Genomic DNA, 18,811 nt, shown 5'->3' with positions numbered 1-18,811 from the left:
TACCCTACTGGTACCGCTCCGCAGTACCGCTCTGGAGGTTTTACACTGGAAAGTCCCACAGAACAAGTTACGGTACCTCTACGGTACCTTGAGCGGTAGTACCGCTTGAGAGCGGTAGTACCGCCTCGGTACCGCTTAGGTACCGTAACATAAGTTACGGCACTACCGATGTGGTACCGCTGAGGTACCGCTTGGGATCCAGTACCCCTAGAGACCATTGCGGTACCTCAAGCGGTACCGCAAGCGGTAGTACCGCTATGTGTCCACGTGGATAAGTTCTATGGGGAATTTCGAACCAGAGCGGTAGTACCGCTTACCAAAGCGGTAGTACCGCTTAGGCGGAAACTGAAGGTAACGGTTGGATTACGGGGGGGGGGGGGCTATTTAAATGGCCCTTCTTCTCCAGCTCGCTCTATCTCTTCTCTCTCTCTCCTCCATTGTTGCTGAGCTTAATCCTTGAGGATCTCCCCAACCATCCAACCAATCTTGCCCAAATTTTGAGGAGTGGTGGAGGAGGTCCCGATCTATAGTTCTACCAAGAGAGATTTCAGCAATTCGTGCTAGTCCTTTGTGGATCTTGGTGGTAGGGTTCCTATGGTGGGATCTTGGATGAAGTGCTCCTATGGAGGCTAGCTTGGTGTTGTGCTAGCTCCATAGGGTGTTGGGAGCATCCTAGTGTTGTGGAGCTCGCCCTAACCTTGTGAAGGAACCACCGCCTCGACCGGTGCCTTAGTGGAGAAAAGGGAGACCCTTTGTGGAGCTCTCTTGAGGAACAAGGTGATGCCTTCCTTCGTGGTGTGGCCGCCTAGCCTCTTGTGTGAGGCTAACACCTCCTCAACGCAGACGTACTCCCTTTAGTGGGAGGAACTGAGGGAAACAAATCCTCGCCTCGTCTTCGCGCCCTCCGGTTGTCCCGCTCCTTACCTTTATTATTGTTGCTTGGTTCCTTTACTTGTTGCACTAGCCTAGGATCATACTAGGAACACCTCCATCACTAAAGTTATCACCTTTATCTTCTGTTGCACTAAAAATTGAAAAAGACTAAAAATTGCGTAGCGCCCATTCACCCCCTCTCTTGTTCGCTACGATGATATCTCCTTATAAACTGAATGGGAGATGATGTTAATCTCATCACATAAATTACCTATATAAGGGACTCCTCTTAGAAGACATGCCATATTAGGTTCATCCACACACATTCTCTTGCTTTTACCTTCAATAATCTTTGAAATCTTACTATTCAACATGAATATGTCATCACATGGTGGTTCGCTTCAACTAGGTTTTTTAAGTATGTTCATATGGATTGGATCATTGTATCTCATGTCAAGATAAGTATTCTCACCTGTATCCTTTGTCATACATTATTCTTTGTATTTAAGCTCAATTTGAGATACAACTTACATCTCTTATTTTTTTTATGGGAACTATTGAGTTAGAAGATTGCTCATGTTCCTCCTTCTCTTTTGCGGGTACTAGTAAATACTCAGAAAATCTTTGCATACTTTCTTAAAGGTTATCAAAACCAACTTTGAGATTTCCATGTAGGTCTTGTACCTTTCCAGTTGCTAAGAAAGGATCAAACACATCTTTGATCAATATGTAATGTACCAGCACTTTCTATTTCTATTGACCAATTTATACTGTTACGATAGATTTCTTCTAGAAGTTGTCATGCATCATCAATCGGTAATCTTGGGAAGATTCCATAACAGGATGAATTAAGTATATCCTTATCTCTAATCATAGGTCCTCCATAAAAAATCCAAAACTAATAATGATGGTAGTTCATGGTGAGGGCAACGTTCAACCATCTCAGTAAGCCTACGATAGCATTTTATCAAGTCCTCATTTGGTAACTGATTAAAATTAATAATCACGAGCCTTGCCCCATAAGTTTATTCTTGGGATAAAAATAAGTTATGAATGCAGCGAATAACTTATCCCAGTTCCCAGTTATGTCAGGATTTTTTTTTAATACCAATTAAGTGCATTTTTTCTAATGTTTACCGAAGAACCTCAGTCTGTCATCTTCATTAACAAAAACATTATTCCTGAAAGTTGAGCAGACTTCATCAGAGTAAGCAATATGTGTATATGGTTCATCAATAGTGCGGTTCCATAAAACGTATTAGTGTGCTATGAATTAATCAAGTAAGGATTGCTACTACCTCTGTTTTTGTTCTGCATTGCTACATATATTTGTACATCTTGCATCTTGACCACCTCCATGGAATTATTGCTTAGAAGATTTGGGGGAAAGAGATGAGAGCAGCAGTGTTGTTGTTGCCTATCATTTTCTGACTTCTTGATATGTTTTCTGCATATCTGAGAGACCACTTTATTATCCACATAGGTATGAATTTGTTCCGTAGTAACATCACACGTGCATTTTTTTAATAGTTTAATAGTAAAAATAACATTGCTTTTTGTAATGGCCGCATTGTTAGAAAATTGGTGGCATATATGAGAGTGACTAGTTCTCAGTCGACCGAGACCTAGCTTAGTTCACAGTTAGATGACGCCATCGATTTTAATTGCAACTCATGATTAGCATAAATCGCGAGGCAAATCTAACGGTTACGATATTTTTTTTAGTTGCAGCTTCATTTGCAATTGAAAAACTTCAATTCCAACATAACCTGCAATAGAAAAAATGTCAGTTACAACCTAACTTGCAATTTAAGTGCATGAATCAATATGCAGTTCTAATGGTGTAGGACTTGGCCGAGAACTAAGTTAGTTCTGAGATAGCTAAAATTGTCCACATAACCATACATATATATGCTCAAACATAGAATGGTGAAATTAGTTTGGTAACCCAATTGAAATTCCAAGAATATAGTATCCATCCTACTCGTGGTAGACATTAGCAAAAAAACAAACACCTCTCACAGTTTGCACCGTTGCTACGGGCTGAGCTTCAATTTCAAAAAACAAATAACATTTTGCACGAAGGACACCACAGAATGGGGAAAAGTTACGTGGAGGCCTGGAGGGGGGGAATAGAACGTTGAAAAGCACTAGCAAATCCATTCAATTGGTGGAACAAAGGACCGTCCACTTGAGCAGTGGATCGTGGAATTAAATTGGAAGTTTGGACCGGCGTTTGCCCTCGCTGCACGCTCTCCTACGTGCCAGCTCCAAGTCCACATTCTCCCTGCCATAGTCAACACAACAGAGACACCACTCCCGCTCTGCACCTTCCCGTTCGCCCTCGTGAGGCCATGATCATCTCGTACAAAGTACCGCCACCTTCACGCGGCACGGGCACGCCTCCACTGACGGTGTTCATGGCCGTCCTCTTCATTCTCCTCCTCGCCACATTCCTCCCGCGGGCTGCCCTCGCCGCCTTCTCCCCGGAGTTCTCCTTCTTCCTCGCTTGCGGCGTCTCCTCCAGCGTCTCCTTCCCGTCGGACTCTCCCGCGCGCACCTTCGTCCCTGATTCCGCCTACCTCTCGCCCGCAACCGCCCCTTCCGCGTATGCCAGCTCCTCGAACCCAACCCCCGCCTCCCCTTTGTACGCCGCCGCGCGTACCGACAGCTCGGCCTTCTACTACCGCTTCCCGTACCCGGCCTCCCCTTTGTACGCGTCGTCGTTCGTCGTGCTGCGCATCCACTTCTTCCCGTTCGTCCCAGCCTCCTCCCAGCCCGTCGCCAGTCTCTCCTACGCGCGCTTCAACGTTTCGGTCCTCGACAACGCCTACTTCCTGTTGTCTAACTTCTCGCCGCCCAGCGCCGGCGTCGTCAAGGAGTTCTTTGTGCCGCGGGGTGGCTACGGCGACTTCACCATCAAATTCACCCCGGTCACCGGTTCCTCTGCCTTCGTCAACGCCCTCGAGCTGTTCCAGGCGCCGGCAGAGCTGCTATGGAATAACAAGGTGACGCCGGTGGGCTCCGTGGGGAGCAACGACCTGGCCATGTGGCAGCAGCAGCCGCTGGAGACGGTGTACCGCCTCAACGTCGGCGGCCCAAAGGTGAGCAAGGAAAACGACACACTCTGGCGTACGTGGCTCCCCGATGGGCCCTTTCTCCTCGGCGACTCCAGGAAGACAGTGTTGACCTCCACCTCCAGCCCCATCGTCTTCAACCTGTCGGCCGGATACAGCAACAACGTGGCACCGGACGTCGTGTACGAGACGCAGCGCGCGGAGAACATGACCACCCCGGGGTGGAACTTCAACGTCACGTGGACGTTCCCGGCGGAGCCGAGAGCGAGCTACCTCGTCCGCCTCCACTTCTGCGACTACGAGATGATCAGCTCCGTTATTGGAGTCGGCATCGTATTTAACGTTTACGTCGCGCAGGCCATGGCCACTCAGGACCTCTCTCCGAAGGACGAGTCGATCGTGAGCCAGTCGAACACGGCCTTTTACTTCGACTACGCGGCGAGGGCACCGAGCAATGGTAACCTCACCGTCACAATAGGTAGTTCGGCGACGGGCAATACAAGCGGCATACTGAGCGGGTTGGAGATTATGAAGCTGCCACACGCCGATATGAGCTCGCTTCGGTGGCGTGGCGAGAAAAGGAGAATCATGGTCATCGCGCTCTCGGCGGTGCTCAGCGCAGCACTTCTTGCCTGCGCGGTGCTCTGCTTCTTCGTGGTGCGGCGAAGGAGACGGAGGCTGGCGGGCCAGTCGACGAGCCGGTCCAGCGATGGCAAGACCGTCAGGATGCAGAGGGTGAACACGACGCTGCACATCCCACTGGCACAGATTAAGGCCGCCACGGACAACTTCCACAAGCGCAACCTCATCGGCGTTGGCGGGTTCGGGAATGTGTACAAGGGTGTGCTCCCCCACAACGGCGGCACACCGGTGGCGGTGAAGCGCGCCATGCGGGTAACGAATCAGGGGCTGCCGGAGTTCCAGACGGAGATCGAGCTGCTGTCGAGCATCCGACACCGCCAACTGGTGTCACTCGTCGGCTACTGCAACGAGCAGGCGGAGATGATACTCGTGTACGAGTACATGGAGATGGGCACGCTGCGGAGCCACCTGTACGGGTCCGACGAGCCTGCTCTGTCGTGGAAGCAGCGGCTGGAGATCTGTATCGGCGCGGCACGGGGTCTGCACTACCTACACAACGGCCACTCGGAGAACATCATCCACCGGGACGTCAAGTCGACCAACATCCTCCTGGGCGGCCGCGACGGCGGCGTGATCGCCAAGGTGGCCGACTTCGGGCTGTCCCGGATCGGGCCGTCTTTCGGGGAGACGCACGTGAGCACGGTCGTGAAAGGGAGCTTCGGGTATCTGGACCCGGAGTACTTCAAGACGCAGCAGCTCACGGACCGCTCCGACGTCTACTCCTTCGGTGTGGTGCTGCTCGAGGCGCTCTGCGCGCGGCCGGTGATCGACCACGGCCTTGACCAGGACGAGATCAACATCGCAAACTGGGCGATGAGGATGCACAGGGAAGGGCAGCTCGACAGGGTCGTCGACGCAAGGATCGCCGCCGAGGTGAACGACAACTCGCTGCGCAAGTTCGTCGAGACCGCGGAGAAGTGTCTCGCGGACTGCGGCAAGGATCGGCCGACCATGGGCGAAGTTGTGTGGAACCTCGAGTTCTGCCTGCAGCTGCAGGAAATGCCCCTCAACACGGACGCGTTCGAGGACAGCGGTGCCGTCACCACGCATATCCCCGTCGACGTTGTTGCTCCGAGGTGGGTGCCGCCGTCGATGAGCTTGTCGATGGACCAGGCGCAGGCGGACGAGACGGTCATGAGAATCACAGACATCCCCGGCAGCCAGGTGTTCTCCCAGCTCGACGCTCGTGGCGACGGACGATGAGTTCGTACGGCCATCGTTCAAATTTATACCGGTGTACTTCCTTCTGCATGCGTTAATCATCTGAACGCCACATACATGTCGTTCGGTTGGACCGGTGCTCCATGGTTGCACCAATTGTTGAGCACCCAGTAGGTTGAACATGACCTGGGAACCCAGGCATCTCAATGTCTTATCCTGAATGCTCCAGGACGATTGCTTCGGTGTTTTCCCCCACAGCTACGCGGTTCTAAAAAATAGGATCTACTCCAACTTTTGATACAAATACGTGAAATTGGTTCCGCGGAATAGAAAAATATCGATTCATTCGCCGGTGGCCTCGATTTAGTGGTGGCAGTCGTGAATCGCGATGCGGTGAATTCAAATTGGGAAAGAGTCTAGGTGTTAGGAAATGTGTGCGGAAGAGAAGGGAGGAGATATATAAGAAGTGTGTAACATTTTGGTCACTTATCGGTTGCAGTAGGACGTAAATAGATAGCCGCTCCGCGTTTTTGTGTACCATAGAACTAACTCCTCGTATTTGTAACAAAAAAAAAGCCGAAGCAACTTCATGCTCCAAAGGACTCACAAGAAGGGTAATATATGGCCTTGCAAAACGAGAAATAACAAACAAATCCTTGCAACATATGGTTTGATTATGGCTAAAAAAACAGAGAGCTCAAGCCCATGGCTGCCTTGACCTAGGATTTCCTCAAGGGATATGCCACGCCAAAAATTTGACGCCCATCAAGGTTTCGACATAAATTTATCATATATTTGTTTTGACGATGTATGTGAATAAATATGTTGAGCTACACAAAATGAATTTTTTTATGTATGTTTTCGATAGATAAAATTTCTATGTTAACCCAAAAGTCACAAAAGGACATTTTTTTAATGTATAAGCTAACCACAAGCCAAGATCGTCAACCAATTTGATAATCCATTGCCTTGTATGTGGAATTGTGGAAGTAGATAATTAGACTATATGTTGTGTTAGGATCCCCTAAAAAGAATTGGCTACTAGATATGTGATTATTGTATGCATATAAGTGTACCTTCTAATTTGAGCGTTCATAATCTATTAACTCATGGCAGCAAGATCAACAGAGTGCTGAACCAGCTAGATTTCCTAGCCGGGTCTAGGTAAATATCTAGGGGCGCGTTTGGTGGTCTGTATACCCCTTGGCTCGCATCGGGCCAGCAATTTTCGATCCGTTTGGTTGTCTGGGCCGAGCCACGAGATTGTATCGTATGTTCTCAAAGCAGCGTTTTGCCTGATCTGGGGGAACGCCTGAATCGACAGTTTCGTCAGGGCCAGACCCGTTCTCGCGACACTTTGGCTCCAGAGATGCAACGGCCGCTGCAGGAGCTATTGCTTACCCTCACTCTCCCTTATACTACTCCACACACTCTCTCTCAAATCAACACAAACATAGTCTGAATCGAAATAAGATGTACATGAAAAAGATGCGTGTCGATGATACGAACCAATTACCACAATCTGTTTCGAGTTTCGTCGGTCGTAAATCGTTAATTTCGTGTATGAAGTTTTAAACGAATTTTGTTAAATTCGTCGCACACGCTCAACCGTTTGAGATTTCCTTTCAGGACTAGGTTCACCTCACCATTCCGTAGACTTTCATGTTGATAGGTTTTTGTTTTGGTGTATATACGCTGATGCATAATTGACTCACAAGTATACTGCAATCTGTACGTATGTGTGACTAAGGTTTGGAGTACTTTTTCTCAACTTCTCGCTCGTCATTTTCATGGACGGCGACGTGGTGATGATAGATGAGAAGTGAGAGGTGATAATCGATGGTGGTGGAGTCATAGTGGTGTTCGTCTTCGTGGTCGGTGACGTGCTGTGACCGACGTTGTCATGGTGATGTTCGTTTTCGTGGTCGGCGATGTGCCCATGCTTGTGACCGGCGGTGTCCTGGTGGTGTTTGTCTTCGTGGTCGGCGACATGGTGATGCTTGTGATCGGCGTCACCGACGGTGTCATGGTGGTGTTCGTCTTCGTGGTCGGTAACGTGCCCATGCTTGTGACCGGCGTGACCGACGGTGTCCTGGTGGTGTTCGTCTTCTTGGTCGGCGACATGGTGATGCTTGTGACCGGCGTCACCGACGGTGTCATGGTAGTGTTCATCTTCGTGGTCGGTGACGTGCCCATGCTTGTGACCGGCGGTATCCTGGTGGTGTTCGTCTTCGTGGACGGCGACATGGTGCTGCTTGTGACCGGCGTCACCGATGGTGTCATGGTGGTGTTCGTCTTCGTGGTCGGCGACGTGCCCATGCGTGTGACCGGCGTCACCGATGGTGTCATGGTGGTCTTCGTCTTCGTGGTCGGCGACGTGGTGATGCTTTTGACCGGCGTGACCAGCGGTGCCATTGCCGACGTGCCGAAACTTGTGAACGGCGGTGCCATGGTGGTCTTGTGATAGGTGAGGCAAGGTCATCATGTTTCTATATAGGTGAGGCTACGGAAATTATGCAACCAATGAATCAAAATGTCACTTGGGTGCAACTCGATGCAATCCAGCCTTTCAAACGATGTGCCATTTGTGAATCAAGCTCGTCCGGAACGAGATGGGAATCCTATCTCGCTGGCGCAGTGAGCCATGATTCTCATGCAGACTACCAAACTCTCCCGGCTTAGGCTTCCACCGTGATGGCCTACCTATAACACATGGACTGGATTTTTAGGCTTGGGCACACACATGCCAATAGGGTTAGCAAATTAGATACGGGCATTAGGTACATAGGTTAATTGTAATCGTGTAATTATCTCCGATCATTAGCGCATCCACAGTGTATACATAGAAAAATCTGTTAGCCAGGGTATGCCATGGCATAGGGCCAGTTCTTTTCAGCTTATAAACCGCCTTAACTGTGAAATTAAGGAGCAGTTGAAAAAAACTCGATTTTCAAACCTGGTTTAGAGTATCTCTAGCAGACCCTCATCCGACTCCATCCGCATAATAACCGCTGATTTCCAGTTCGGAGACTAAAAAGGGGACCGTTCAGATCCCCATCAGATCCTCATTTCCAAACAAAATTTTGGACCGCCCCGATTCGTGACGCAGAAACCCCAAGTTCCTGGGTCAGAGAGGCTGTGCGAGCGCGGCCTCCATCCATCCCCCCCCCCCCCCCTGGCGTGAAGGAACTTTCAGCTTGTCCCTTTCATCTTCCTCTCGCCAACCGCCGCCGCGCGCTGCCGCAGATCCCGGCCTCCCCCGGCCGTCCCCTCCGATTCCAACTGGTAGGAGCACACGCGTCGGCCCGCCGCGTCCGCTCCGCCCGCCGGCGCGCGAATCGGCCACCAATCGGCCGGAATCGACGCCACCGCGCATGCCTCGCCGCCGGCCGGTAAGTCTTCTCCCCAAGCTCCTCGCAGCCGCGGATCTGCCTCAACAGCTCTAATGATTCGCCGCGGTTGTTGCGCCTTGCAGATGAACCCATGCGCGTTGTTTTTGTTGGAGGATTCGTCCTCCTCCGCCAACTCCGACTTGGAGGAGCTGCTCGACGACGAGTTGGAGCAGACGGCGGGGATACTCGCGGCGACGGCGGTCACGGACGTGCGGCCGAAGAATCAGAAGGGGTCGACCATTGGGCGGCTGTGCATCCCGCGGAACCGCGCCCTCGGCCACACCTTGCTCATGCGCGCTTATTGTGTCGAGGTACCGACATATCCGCCCCATCTTTTTCGCCGCTGGTACCGAATGCGGTGATCTTTGTTCAACAAGATCGTCACAAATGTGTGAGGACCACACGCTCTACTTCAAGCGCAAGAGAAATGTCGCCGGGCTTATGGGATTTAGCGCGCACCAAAAAATATCCGCCGTCATGTGCATCTTTGCATACGGCATTCCGGCGGACTATGCCGATGAGTATCTTCGCATAGGCGAAGATACGACATTGGCGACGTTTTTGCAAGGTTATGATGCGTGTGTGCGGGCCGATATATCTTCGAGCTCCCAATGACGAAGGTATCGCAAGATTAATGGCAGAGAATGAACAGCGGGGGTGGCCGGGCATGCTAGGGAGCATAGATTGTATGCATTGGACATGGAAAAATTGTCCAAAAGCTTGGCAAGGCTTGTATTGTGGCTGGAGCGGCGACCCAACAAATGTTCTTGAGGCCGTTGCATCGCAGGATCTTTGGATTTGGCACAATTTTTTTAGTTTGCTCGGTTCACTCAACAATATCAATGTCTTGCATCGATCCCACCTTCTTGCCCGGCTTGCTAAAGGTGATACCCCGGCTTGCAACTACACAGTCAACGAGAGGGAGTACACAATGTGGTACTACCTTGCCGACGGTATATACCCGGATTGGGTCACATTTGCGAAAACCATCCGGGGGAGCCAGGAACATAGCTGAAGCTGAGTTTGCAAAAGAACAAGAGGCAGCTCGAAAAGATATATAGAACGAGCTTTCGGTGTTTTGCAAGCTAGATTTGCAATAGTCTGAGGACCAGCCCGATTTTGGGATATGGACACACTCAAGGACATCATGTCATTCTACACAATATGATCATTGAGGATGAGAGGGGTTTGAACTTATCCTTTTTCTTTATAATGTTGGCACCCGGGTTAAACCTTCAAGAAATCCATATACTGTGCAAGCTTTTCTTGAAACATATATACCATCTGATATCAGCGACCACTCTCCGCACGTCTCCTTAACAAATATGAGCAGCAATACGACCGACGTCGGCGCTACGACGCAGACGACGATAGATATCGTCGGTCTGATGCAGACAACAGGAAATACCGTCGATACGAAGGGTATGAGCGTCGCGCCGGAAGGGAGGTCAAGAGAGCAAGAGGACATGGATAGGCATTGGAGCTGTCCTTTCTTCAAACACTGCTTGGGACTCGGGGAATGAGCCGATTGCCTACAATCGAGAAATGCCCAGAATGTAGACAGAAGAGGAAGGGAACAAATGAAGTTTCAGTGTTCAAGCGTCTAGGACCTCTCCCACCTCAGAACAAACGAGCTGACTCATCTCAAGATGAAGACTTCGAGGAGTCAGAGGAAGAAGATAGATATCACCGACCAAGGTGGTGTCCTGATGGACTCAGCCACTCCCAAAAGCGCAGAGTGCAACGGCTACGAAACTTGGAGGAAGCCGAGGCGCAATACCTGTATACGTTGAGGAAAGCACGGCCCGATCTGGCCGTGAAAATTCAACAAACACTGGAGACAGAGGCTCGCCCACCAAAGAAAGTGTGGCGACCCAAGCAGACAAAAGCCGATGCAGAGGCATCGGCTGATACAAACATGGTGTTCATTCTCCCGTCAGAGTTTTGTGCTCCAAGAGATGAGGAAGTATCAGTGGCACAGTTTGATTGCGGGCCACGACCAGTTATCTTCGAGAAGCCACGAGAGAGGAGCTACAGGCATCTGAAAGCCCTATACCTGAAGGGTTATATCAATGGGCAGCCTATCAGCAAGATGCTGGTTGACACGGGAGCAGCAGTCAACATAATGCCATACTCCATGTTACGATGTTTGAGACGTTCCAATGAAGATCTGATCAAGACCAACGTCACGCTAAGCGATTTCAACGGCCAAGCGTCAGAAGCCAAGGGTGTTCTGAACGTGGACTTAACTGTCGGCCGAAAGACCATCCCTACGTCCTTCTTCATCGTCGACAGCAAGAGCACTTACGCTGTCCTGCTAGGAAGGGATTGGATCCATGCTAACTGTTGCATTCCATCAACAATGCATCAGTGCATCATACAATGGGATGGAGATGAAGTGGAGGTTGTTCATGCAGATGATTCGATCGACATCTCTTTGGCTGCCATGAACATCTGGGAAGCAAACGACCAAGAGCCGCTCTCGGAATCAATACTGGACGGTCTGTGAGCGCATCGAAGCTTCAAAAAATGGGGTGAGGCTGGTCTTATCCACTGGCCTGACAGAGTAACAAGATCCAAGTCTATGGACGTACGTGGCAAGGCCGATCCCTGCGATCAGCCCCAAAAAATAAAAAGCAAGGATCTCACCTCAAGCATGCCACGTCGCTATAGCAGAGAACCAAGAGGTTGTAAACCCTCGTTAAACATTGCAATGGAAAAGGAGGCCGATTCTAGCAATCGGCCAAAATTAACCTCAACATGCCTTCTGCCTGGGTTCACCATTGATTTAGCGGGCGATGGGAAGCTGGGGTATGGGTTTACATCATCTGATGAGCTAGAAGAGTTACAACTGCAAGGGAGGCCGATTCCAGCAATCGTCCAAAACACATTCTCACCACATTTACTAGTCGTTGTGCTATTTCGCATGGTGAGTGATGTGAAAGGCTTATAGTTGGCTGAAAAGCCGATATCTTCAATCACTTGAAGGATTCGGCTCGGGGGGCATACATACAGAGAAGATACAAGGCCACGAAGTATGTCCCCAGGAGGAGCCGATTCATGAAATCGATCGGCTGATATAAAAAAAATCGAAAATACGAAAAATTTTAAGCACAGCCGATGCTCGGACATCGACTCTAGAATTACAGATCCAACTGCACCCTTGACCTGAAGGCAGGACAACGTTACGACTGGCCAGAGTTTCAACCGCAGCGTCGTTGGGATGTGGAGCTGGATTTCTTCAAGGATGTTCTTCACCTCCTCAGAGTTTTCGACCAATGTCTCAATGGGTGAAGAAAGCAGAGCTTTGAAGCATTGGAGTTCATCCCAACCCTGACAAACAACAAGAGCAGCATAAGCATGCAGATCAGGGTAAGGACGAGCCCAACAAAGGGAGCATACCCCTCCTAGGACCAGGGGAACAGCCGATGACGATGCAATCGGATATGGCGTTTCTGCCTGGAGTTTGACCAAGGTGGTAACTTGGTCAATGTCACCGTTAGTGTGGAGGGCATCAGAACTTCATCAGCATCCCCACTGGAAGCTTCTTGCAAAGATGGTGCCCTGTTTTGATGAGTTGGAGGGGCAGCAGGTTCAGGGGCTGACCTTTTCTTGGAGACCGATGGTGGCACATCTGGCTGGTTTTACGTGGTGGTATCCTCAGAGGTGCCCAAGCTTGAACCTCGTCAGCTGGATTGCGTATCCTCGCTGATATCATCTTCGGTAGAGGTCTACAAGAGCAGGATTACTGGACTTAATAGGCTACTAAAGCCTAGAGGGGTGTTTGCCCTTCAAAGTTTTCCTGGCAGCCACCTTTTTCACTACCATTCTCGCCCTGACTGAGGCTCGGGGGCAGCTGGCCCTGAAGATCCTTTGCTCTTCGGAGCCGATTTTGGCTGAAATCGGCTAATTCTGCACCACAATCTTTTTAAACAGTGGTGAATTATTGCAGAAGGGAACCACCGGAGCTGGTGGGAGGAGTTTGAAGAGGGAGCCATCATCATTGATAGGCTCTGGGTCAGCTTGTTGCTGCGAAGAAACAGAGCAGGGTGACTGTAAACTATCACAAGGGAATTTGTGAGTAAGTGGTGCCTGTTCTGCAGAAGTATCAGCTTCAGCATCAAGCTGTCTCAGCCACGGTGATGTCTACGGGTGCTTCTATTCTTGTAGACAGTGTTGGGCCCCCAAGAGCAGAGGTTTGTAGAACAGCAGCAAGTTTCCCTTAAGTGGATTACCCAAGGTTTATCGAACTCGGGGAGGAAGAGGTCAAAGATATCCCTCTCATGCAACCCCGCAACCACAAAGCAAGAAGTCTCTTGTGTCCCCAACACACCTAATAGGTGCACTAGTTCGGCGAAGAGATAGTGAAATACAAGTGGTATGAATGAATATGAGCAGTAGTACGGCGCCGAAAAATAGCTTGCTAGGCGTGCGATTGATGGTAGTAATATTGCGGGAAGTAAACATGCGTAGTAACGCAGCGAGTAGTAACTCGATAAAACATGTAACAAGCAGCGATAGCGATATTTAGGAACAAGGCCTAGGGATTAGACTTTCACTAGTGGACACTCTCAACATTGATCACATAACAGAATATATAAATGCATACTCTACACTTTTGTTGGATGATGAACACATTGCGTAGGATTACACGAACCCTCAATGCCGGAGTTAACAAGCTCCACAATAATGCTCATATTTTAGTAACCTTTAGTGTAAGATAGATCAAAAGACTAAACCAAGTACTAGCATAGCATGCACACTGTCACCTTCATGCATATGTAGGAGGAATAGATCACATCAATATTATCATAGCAATAGTTAACTTCGCAATCTACAAGAGATCATGATCATAGCATAAACCAAGTACTAACACGGTGCACACACTGTCACCTTTACACACGTGCAGGAGGAATAGAACTACTTTAATAACTTTGCTAGAGTAGCACATAGATAGTAGTGATACAAAACTCATATGAATCTCAATCATGTAAAGCAGCTCATGAGATTATTGTATTGAGGTACATAGGAGAGAGATGAACCACATAGCTACCGGTACAGCCCCGAGCCTCGATGGAGAACTACTCCCTCCTCATGGGAGCAGCAGCGGTGATGAAGATGGCGGTGGAGATGGCAGCGGTGTCGATGGAGAAGCCTTCCGGGGCACTTCCCCGTCCGGCAGGGTGCCGGAACAGAGACTCCTGTCCCCCGGATCTTGGCTTCGCGATGGCGGCGGCTCTGGAAGGTTTCGCGTACCGTGGCTTCCTCCGTAAGGGTTTTCGATGCAGGGGCTTTATATAGGCGAAAGGGCAGCGTCGGAGGGGCGAAGGGGCGACCACACCATAGGGTGGCGCGGGCCCAGCCTCGGCCGCGCCACCCTATCATCCGGGGCCCACGGGGCCCCCTCCGGCGGCTCTCGGGTGTTCCGGATGCTTCGGGCAAAATAGGAACCCGGGCGTTGATTTCGTCCGATTCCGAGAATATTTCGTTACTAGGATTTCTGAAACCAAAAACAGCGAGAAAACGAGAACGGCACTTCGGCATCTTGTTAATAGGTTAGTTCCAGAAAATGCGTAAATACGACATATAATGTGCATAAAACATGTAGGTATCATCAATAAAGTAGCATGGAACATAAGAAATTATCGATACGTTGGAGACGTATCAGCATCCCCAAGCTTAGTTTTGCTCGTCCGAAGCGAGTAAAACGATAACAAAGATAATTTCTGAAGTGACATGCCATCATAACCTTGATCATACTATTTGTAAACATATGTAATGAATGCAGCGATCAAAACAATGGTAATGACATGAGTAAACAAGTGAATCATAAAGCAAAGACTTTTCATGAATAGTACTTTCAAGACAAGCATCAATAAGTCTTGTATAAGAGTTAACTCATAAAGCAATAAATCAAAGTAAAGGTATTGAAGCAACACAAAGGAAGATTAAGTTTCAGCGGTTGCTTTCAACTTATAACATGTATATCTCATGGATATTGTCAACATAAAGTAATATAACAAGTGCAATATGCAAGTATGTAGGAATCAATGCACAGTTCACACAAGTGTTTGCTTCTTAAGGTGGAGGGAGATAGGTAAACCGACTCAACATAAAAGTAAAAGAAAGGTCCTTCAAAGAGGAAAGCATCGATTGCTTGTATTTGTGCTAGAGCTTTTATTTTGAAAACATGAAACAATTTTGTCAACGGTAGTAATAAAGCATATGAGTTATGTAAATTATATCTTACAAGTTGCAAGCCTCATGCATAGTATACTAATAGTGTCCGCACCTCGTCCTACTTAGCTTGGACTACCGGATCTTTGCATGCCATGTTTCAACCAAGTGTCACAAAGGGGTACCTCCATGCCGCTCGTACAAAGGTCTAAGGAGAATGCTCGCATTTTGGATTTCTCGCTTTTGATTATTCTCAACTTAGACATCCATACCGGGACAACATGGACAACGGATAATGGACTCCTCTTAAATGCATAAGCATGTAGCAATGATTATTATTCTCATATGAGATTGAGGATATATGTCCAAAACTGAAACTTCAACCATGATTCATGGCTTTAGTTAGCGGCCCAATGTTCTTCTCTAACAATTTTGCATGCTCCAACCACTAAAATGATAGATCCTTCGGACAAGACGGACATGCATAGCAACTCACATGATATTCAACAATAGTTGATGGCGTTCCCCGTAAGCATGGTTATCGCACAACAAGCAACTTAATAAAAGATAAAGTGCATAAGTACATATTCAATACTACGATAGTTTTTAAGGCTATTTTGTCCCATGAGCTATATATTGCAAAGGTGAATGATGGAATTTTAAAGGTAGCACTCAAGCAATTTACTTTGGAATGGCGGAGAAATACCATGTAGTAGGTAGGTATGGTGGACACAAATGGCATAGTAGTTGGCTCAAGGATTTTGGATGCATGAGAAGTATTCCCTCTCGATACAAGGTTTAGGCTAGCAAGGTTATTTGAAGCAAACTCAAGGATGAACCGGTGCAGCAAAAACTCACATAAAAGACATATTGTAAACATTATAAGACTCTACACCGTCTTCCTTGTTGTTCAAAACTCAATACTAGATATTATCTAGACCTTAGAGAGACCAAATATGCAAATCAAATTTTAGCAAGCTCTATGTATTTCTTCATTAATGGGTGCAAAGCATATGATGCAAGAGCTTAAACATGAGCACAACAATTGCCAAGTATCACATTATCCAAGACATTTTACCAATTACTACATGTAGCATTTTCCAATTCCAACCATATAACAATTTAACGAAGAGGAAACTTCGCCATGAATATTATGAGCTAAGAACACATGTGTTCATACGAACCAGCGGAGCGTGTCTCTCTCCCACACAAGGATGAACTTATTCAGAGAACTAAGATAACAAAACAAAAACAATAAAAGCACACACGACGCTCCAAGTAAAGTACATAAGATGTGACCGAATAAAAATATAGTTTCAAGAGAAGGAACCCGATACTTTGTCGATGAAGAAGGGGATGCCTTGGGCATCCCCAAGCTTAGACGCTTGAGTCTTCTTAAAATATGCAGGGATGAACCACGGGGGCATCCCCAAGCTTAGAGCTTTCACTCCTCTTGATCATAGTATATCATTCTCCTCTCTTGACCCTTGAAAACTTCCTTCACACCAAACTTCAAGCAAACTCATTAGAGGGTTAGTGCACAATTAATAATTCACATATTCAGAGGTGACACAAACATTCTTTACACTTCTGGACATTGCATAAAGCTACTGGACATTAATGGATCAAAGAAATGAATCCAACATAGCAAAAGAGGCAATGCGAAATAAAAGGCAGAATCTGTCAAAAACAGAACAGTCCGTAAAGACGAATTTAAAGATGGCACCAGACTTGCTCAAATGGAAAAACTCAAAACTAATGAAAGTTGCGTACATATCTGAGGATCACGCTCAGTAAATTGGCAGATTTTTTAGAATTTTCTACAGAGGCCTGTGCCCAGATTCGTGACAGACAGCAATGCTGTTTCTGCGCAGCGATCCCAAATATAACATCAACTTTGACATAGAAACTTTACTTGGCACAAAAACATGATAAGGAGAGGTTGCTACAGTAGTAAACAACTTCCAAGACTCAAATATAAAACAAAGTACTGTAGTAAAATAAACACATGGGTTATCTCCCAAGAAGTTCTTTCTTTATAGCCATTAAGATGGGCTCAGCAGTTTTAATGATGCACTCGCAAGAAATAGAAGTTGAAGCAAAAGAGAGCATCAAGAGGCAAATTCAAAACACATTTAAGTCTAACATGCTTCCTATGCATAGGAATCTTGTAAATAAACAAGTTCATGAAGAGCAAAGTAACAAGCATAGGAAGATAAAACAAGTGTAGCTTCAAAAATTTCAGCACATAGAGAGGTGTTTTAGTAACATGAAAATTTTTACAACCATATTTTCCTCTCTCATAATAACTTTCAGTAGCATCATGAGCAAACTCAACAATATAACTATCACATAAAGCATTCTTATCATGAGTCTCATGCATAAAATAATTACTACTCCCAACATAAGCATAGTCATTCTTATTAATTGTAGTGGGAGCAAATTCAACAAAGTAGCTATCAAATATAGGAGGTATATTGTAATCATAATCAAATTTATCCTCCATAACAGGTGGTAACAAAAGACTACTATCATTATAATCATCATAAATGGGAGGCAAAGTATCATCAAAGTAAATTTTCTCCTCAATGCTTGGGGGACTAAAAATATCATGCTCATCAAAGCCAGCTTCCCCAAGCTTAGAATTTTCCATAGCATTAGCAACAATAGTGTTCAAAGCATTCATATTAATATGTTCCATGGGTTTTTTAATTTTCGCATCAAACCATCCATGTCTTAAATCAGGAAATAGAATAAAAAGGTCATTGTTGTCCATTATGCCTAACTAGTGTAAACAAGAAACCAAATGTCGCAATTGCAGAGTCTAAAGGAAATAGCTTCGAGCACACACACAACGGCGTCGGAAAAGTGCATCTGTTACACCGGAACCGAAGTATGAGTGCCTTTTACCTTTCCTCCCCGACAACGGCGCCGGAAAAGTGCTTGATGTCTACGGGTGCTTCTATTCTTGTAGACAAGTGTTGGGCCCCCAAGAGCAGAGGTTTGTAGAACAGCAGCAAGTTTCCCTTAAGTGGATTACCCAAGGTTTATCGAACTCGGGGAGGAAGAGGTCAAAGATATCCCTCTCATGCAACCACTGCAACCACAAAGCAAGAAGTCTCTTGTGTCCCCAACACACCTAATAGGTGCACTAGTTCGGCGAAGAGATAGTGAAATACAAGTGGTATGAATGAATATGAGCGAGTAGTACGGCGCTGGAAAATAGCTTGCTCGGCGTGCGGTTGATGGTAGTAATATTGCGGGAAGTAAACATGCGCAGTAATGCAGCAGCGTAGTAACTCGATAGAAACGAGTAACAAGCAGCGATAGCAGATATTTAGGAACAAGGCCTAGGGATTAGACTTTCACTAGTGGACACTCTCAACATTGATCACATAACAGAATAGATAAATGCATACTCTACACTTTTGTTGGATGATGAACACATTGCGTAGGATTACACGAACCCTCAATGCCGGAGTTAACAAG

At 47.3% G+C, this 18,811-nt stretch overlaps 1 protein-coding gene across 1 annotated transcript; it reads left to right on the top strand.

The window, feature by feature from the left end:
- The first annotated feature begins 3,293 nt into the window (after nt 1–3,293).
- Nucleotides 3,294–5,810, top strand: LOC124676673 (probable receptor-like protein kinase At5g59700). Its single transcript, XM_047212719.1, has one exon. It carries the CDS (start codon nt 3,294–3,296, stop codon nt 5,793–5,795), a length of 2,502 nt encoding a protein of 833 aa, XP_047068675.1. The 3' UTR covers nt 5,796–5,810.
- The last annotated feature ends 13,001 nt before the right edge of the window (nt 5,811–18,811 follow it).

Source organism: Lolium rigidum, chromosome 7 (assembly GCF_022539505.1).
Source record: "Lolium rigidum isolate FL_2022 chromosome 7, APGP_CSIRO_Lrig_0.1, whole genome shotgun sequence".
In the NCBI taxonomy this organism is placed as follows: Eukaryota; Viridiplantae; Streptophyta; class Magnoliopsida; order Poales; family Poaceae; genus Lolium; species Lolium rigidum.
Note: the sequence above shows the minus strand (reverse complement) of the source record. Positions and strands in the feature narration are given on the sequence as shown.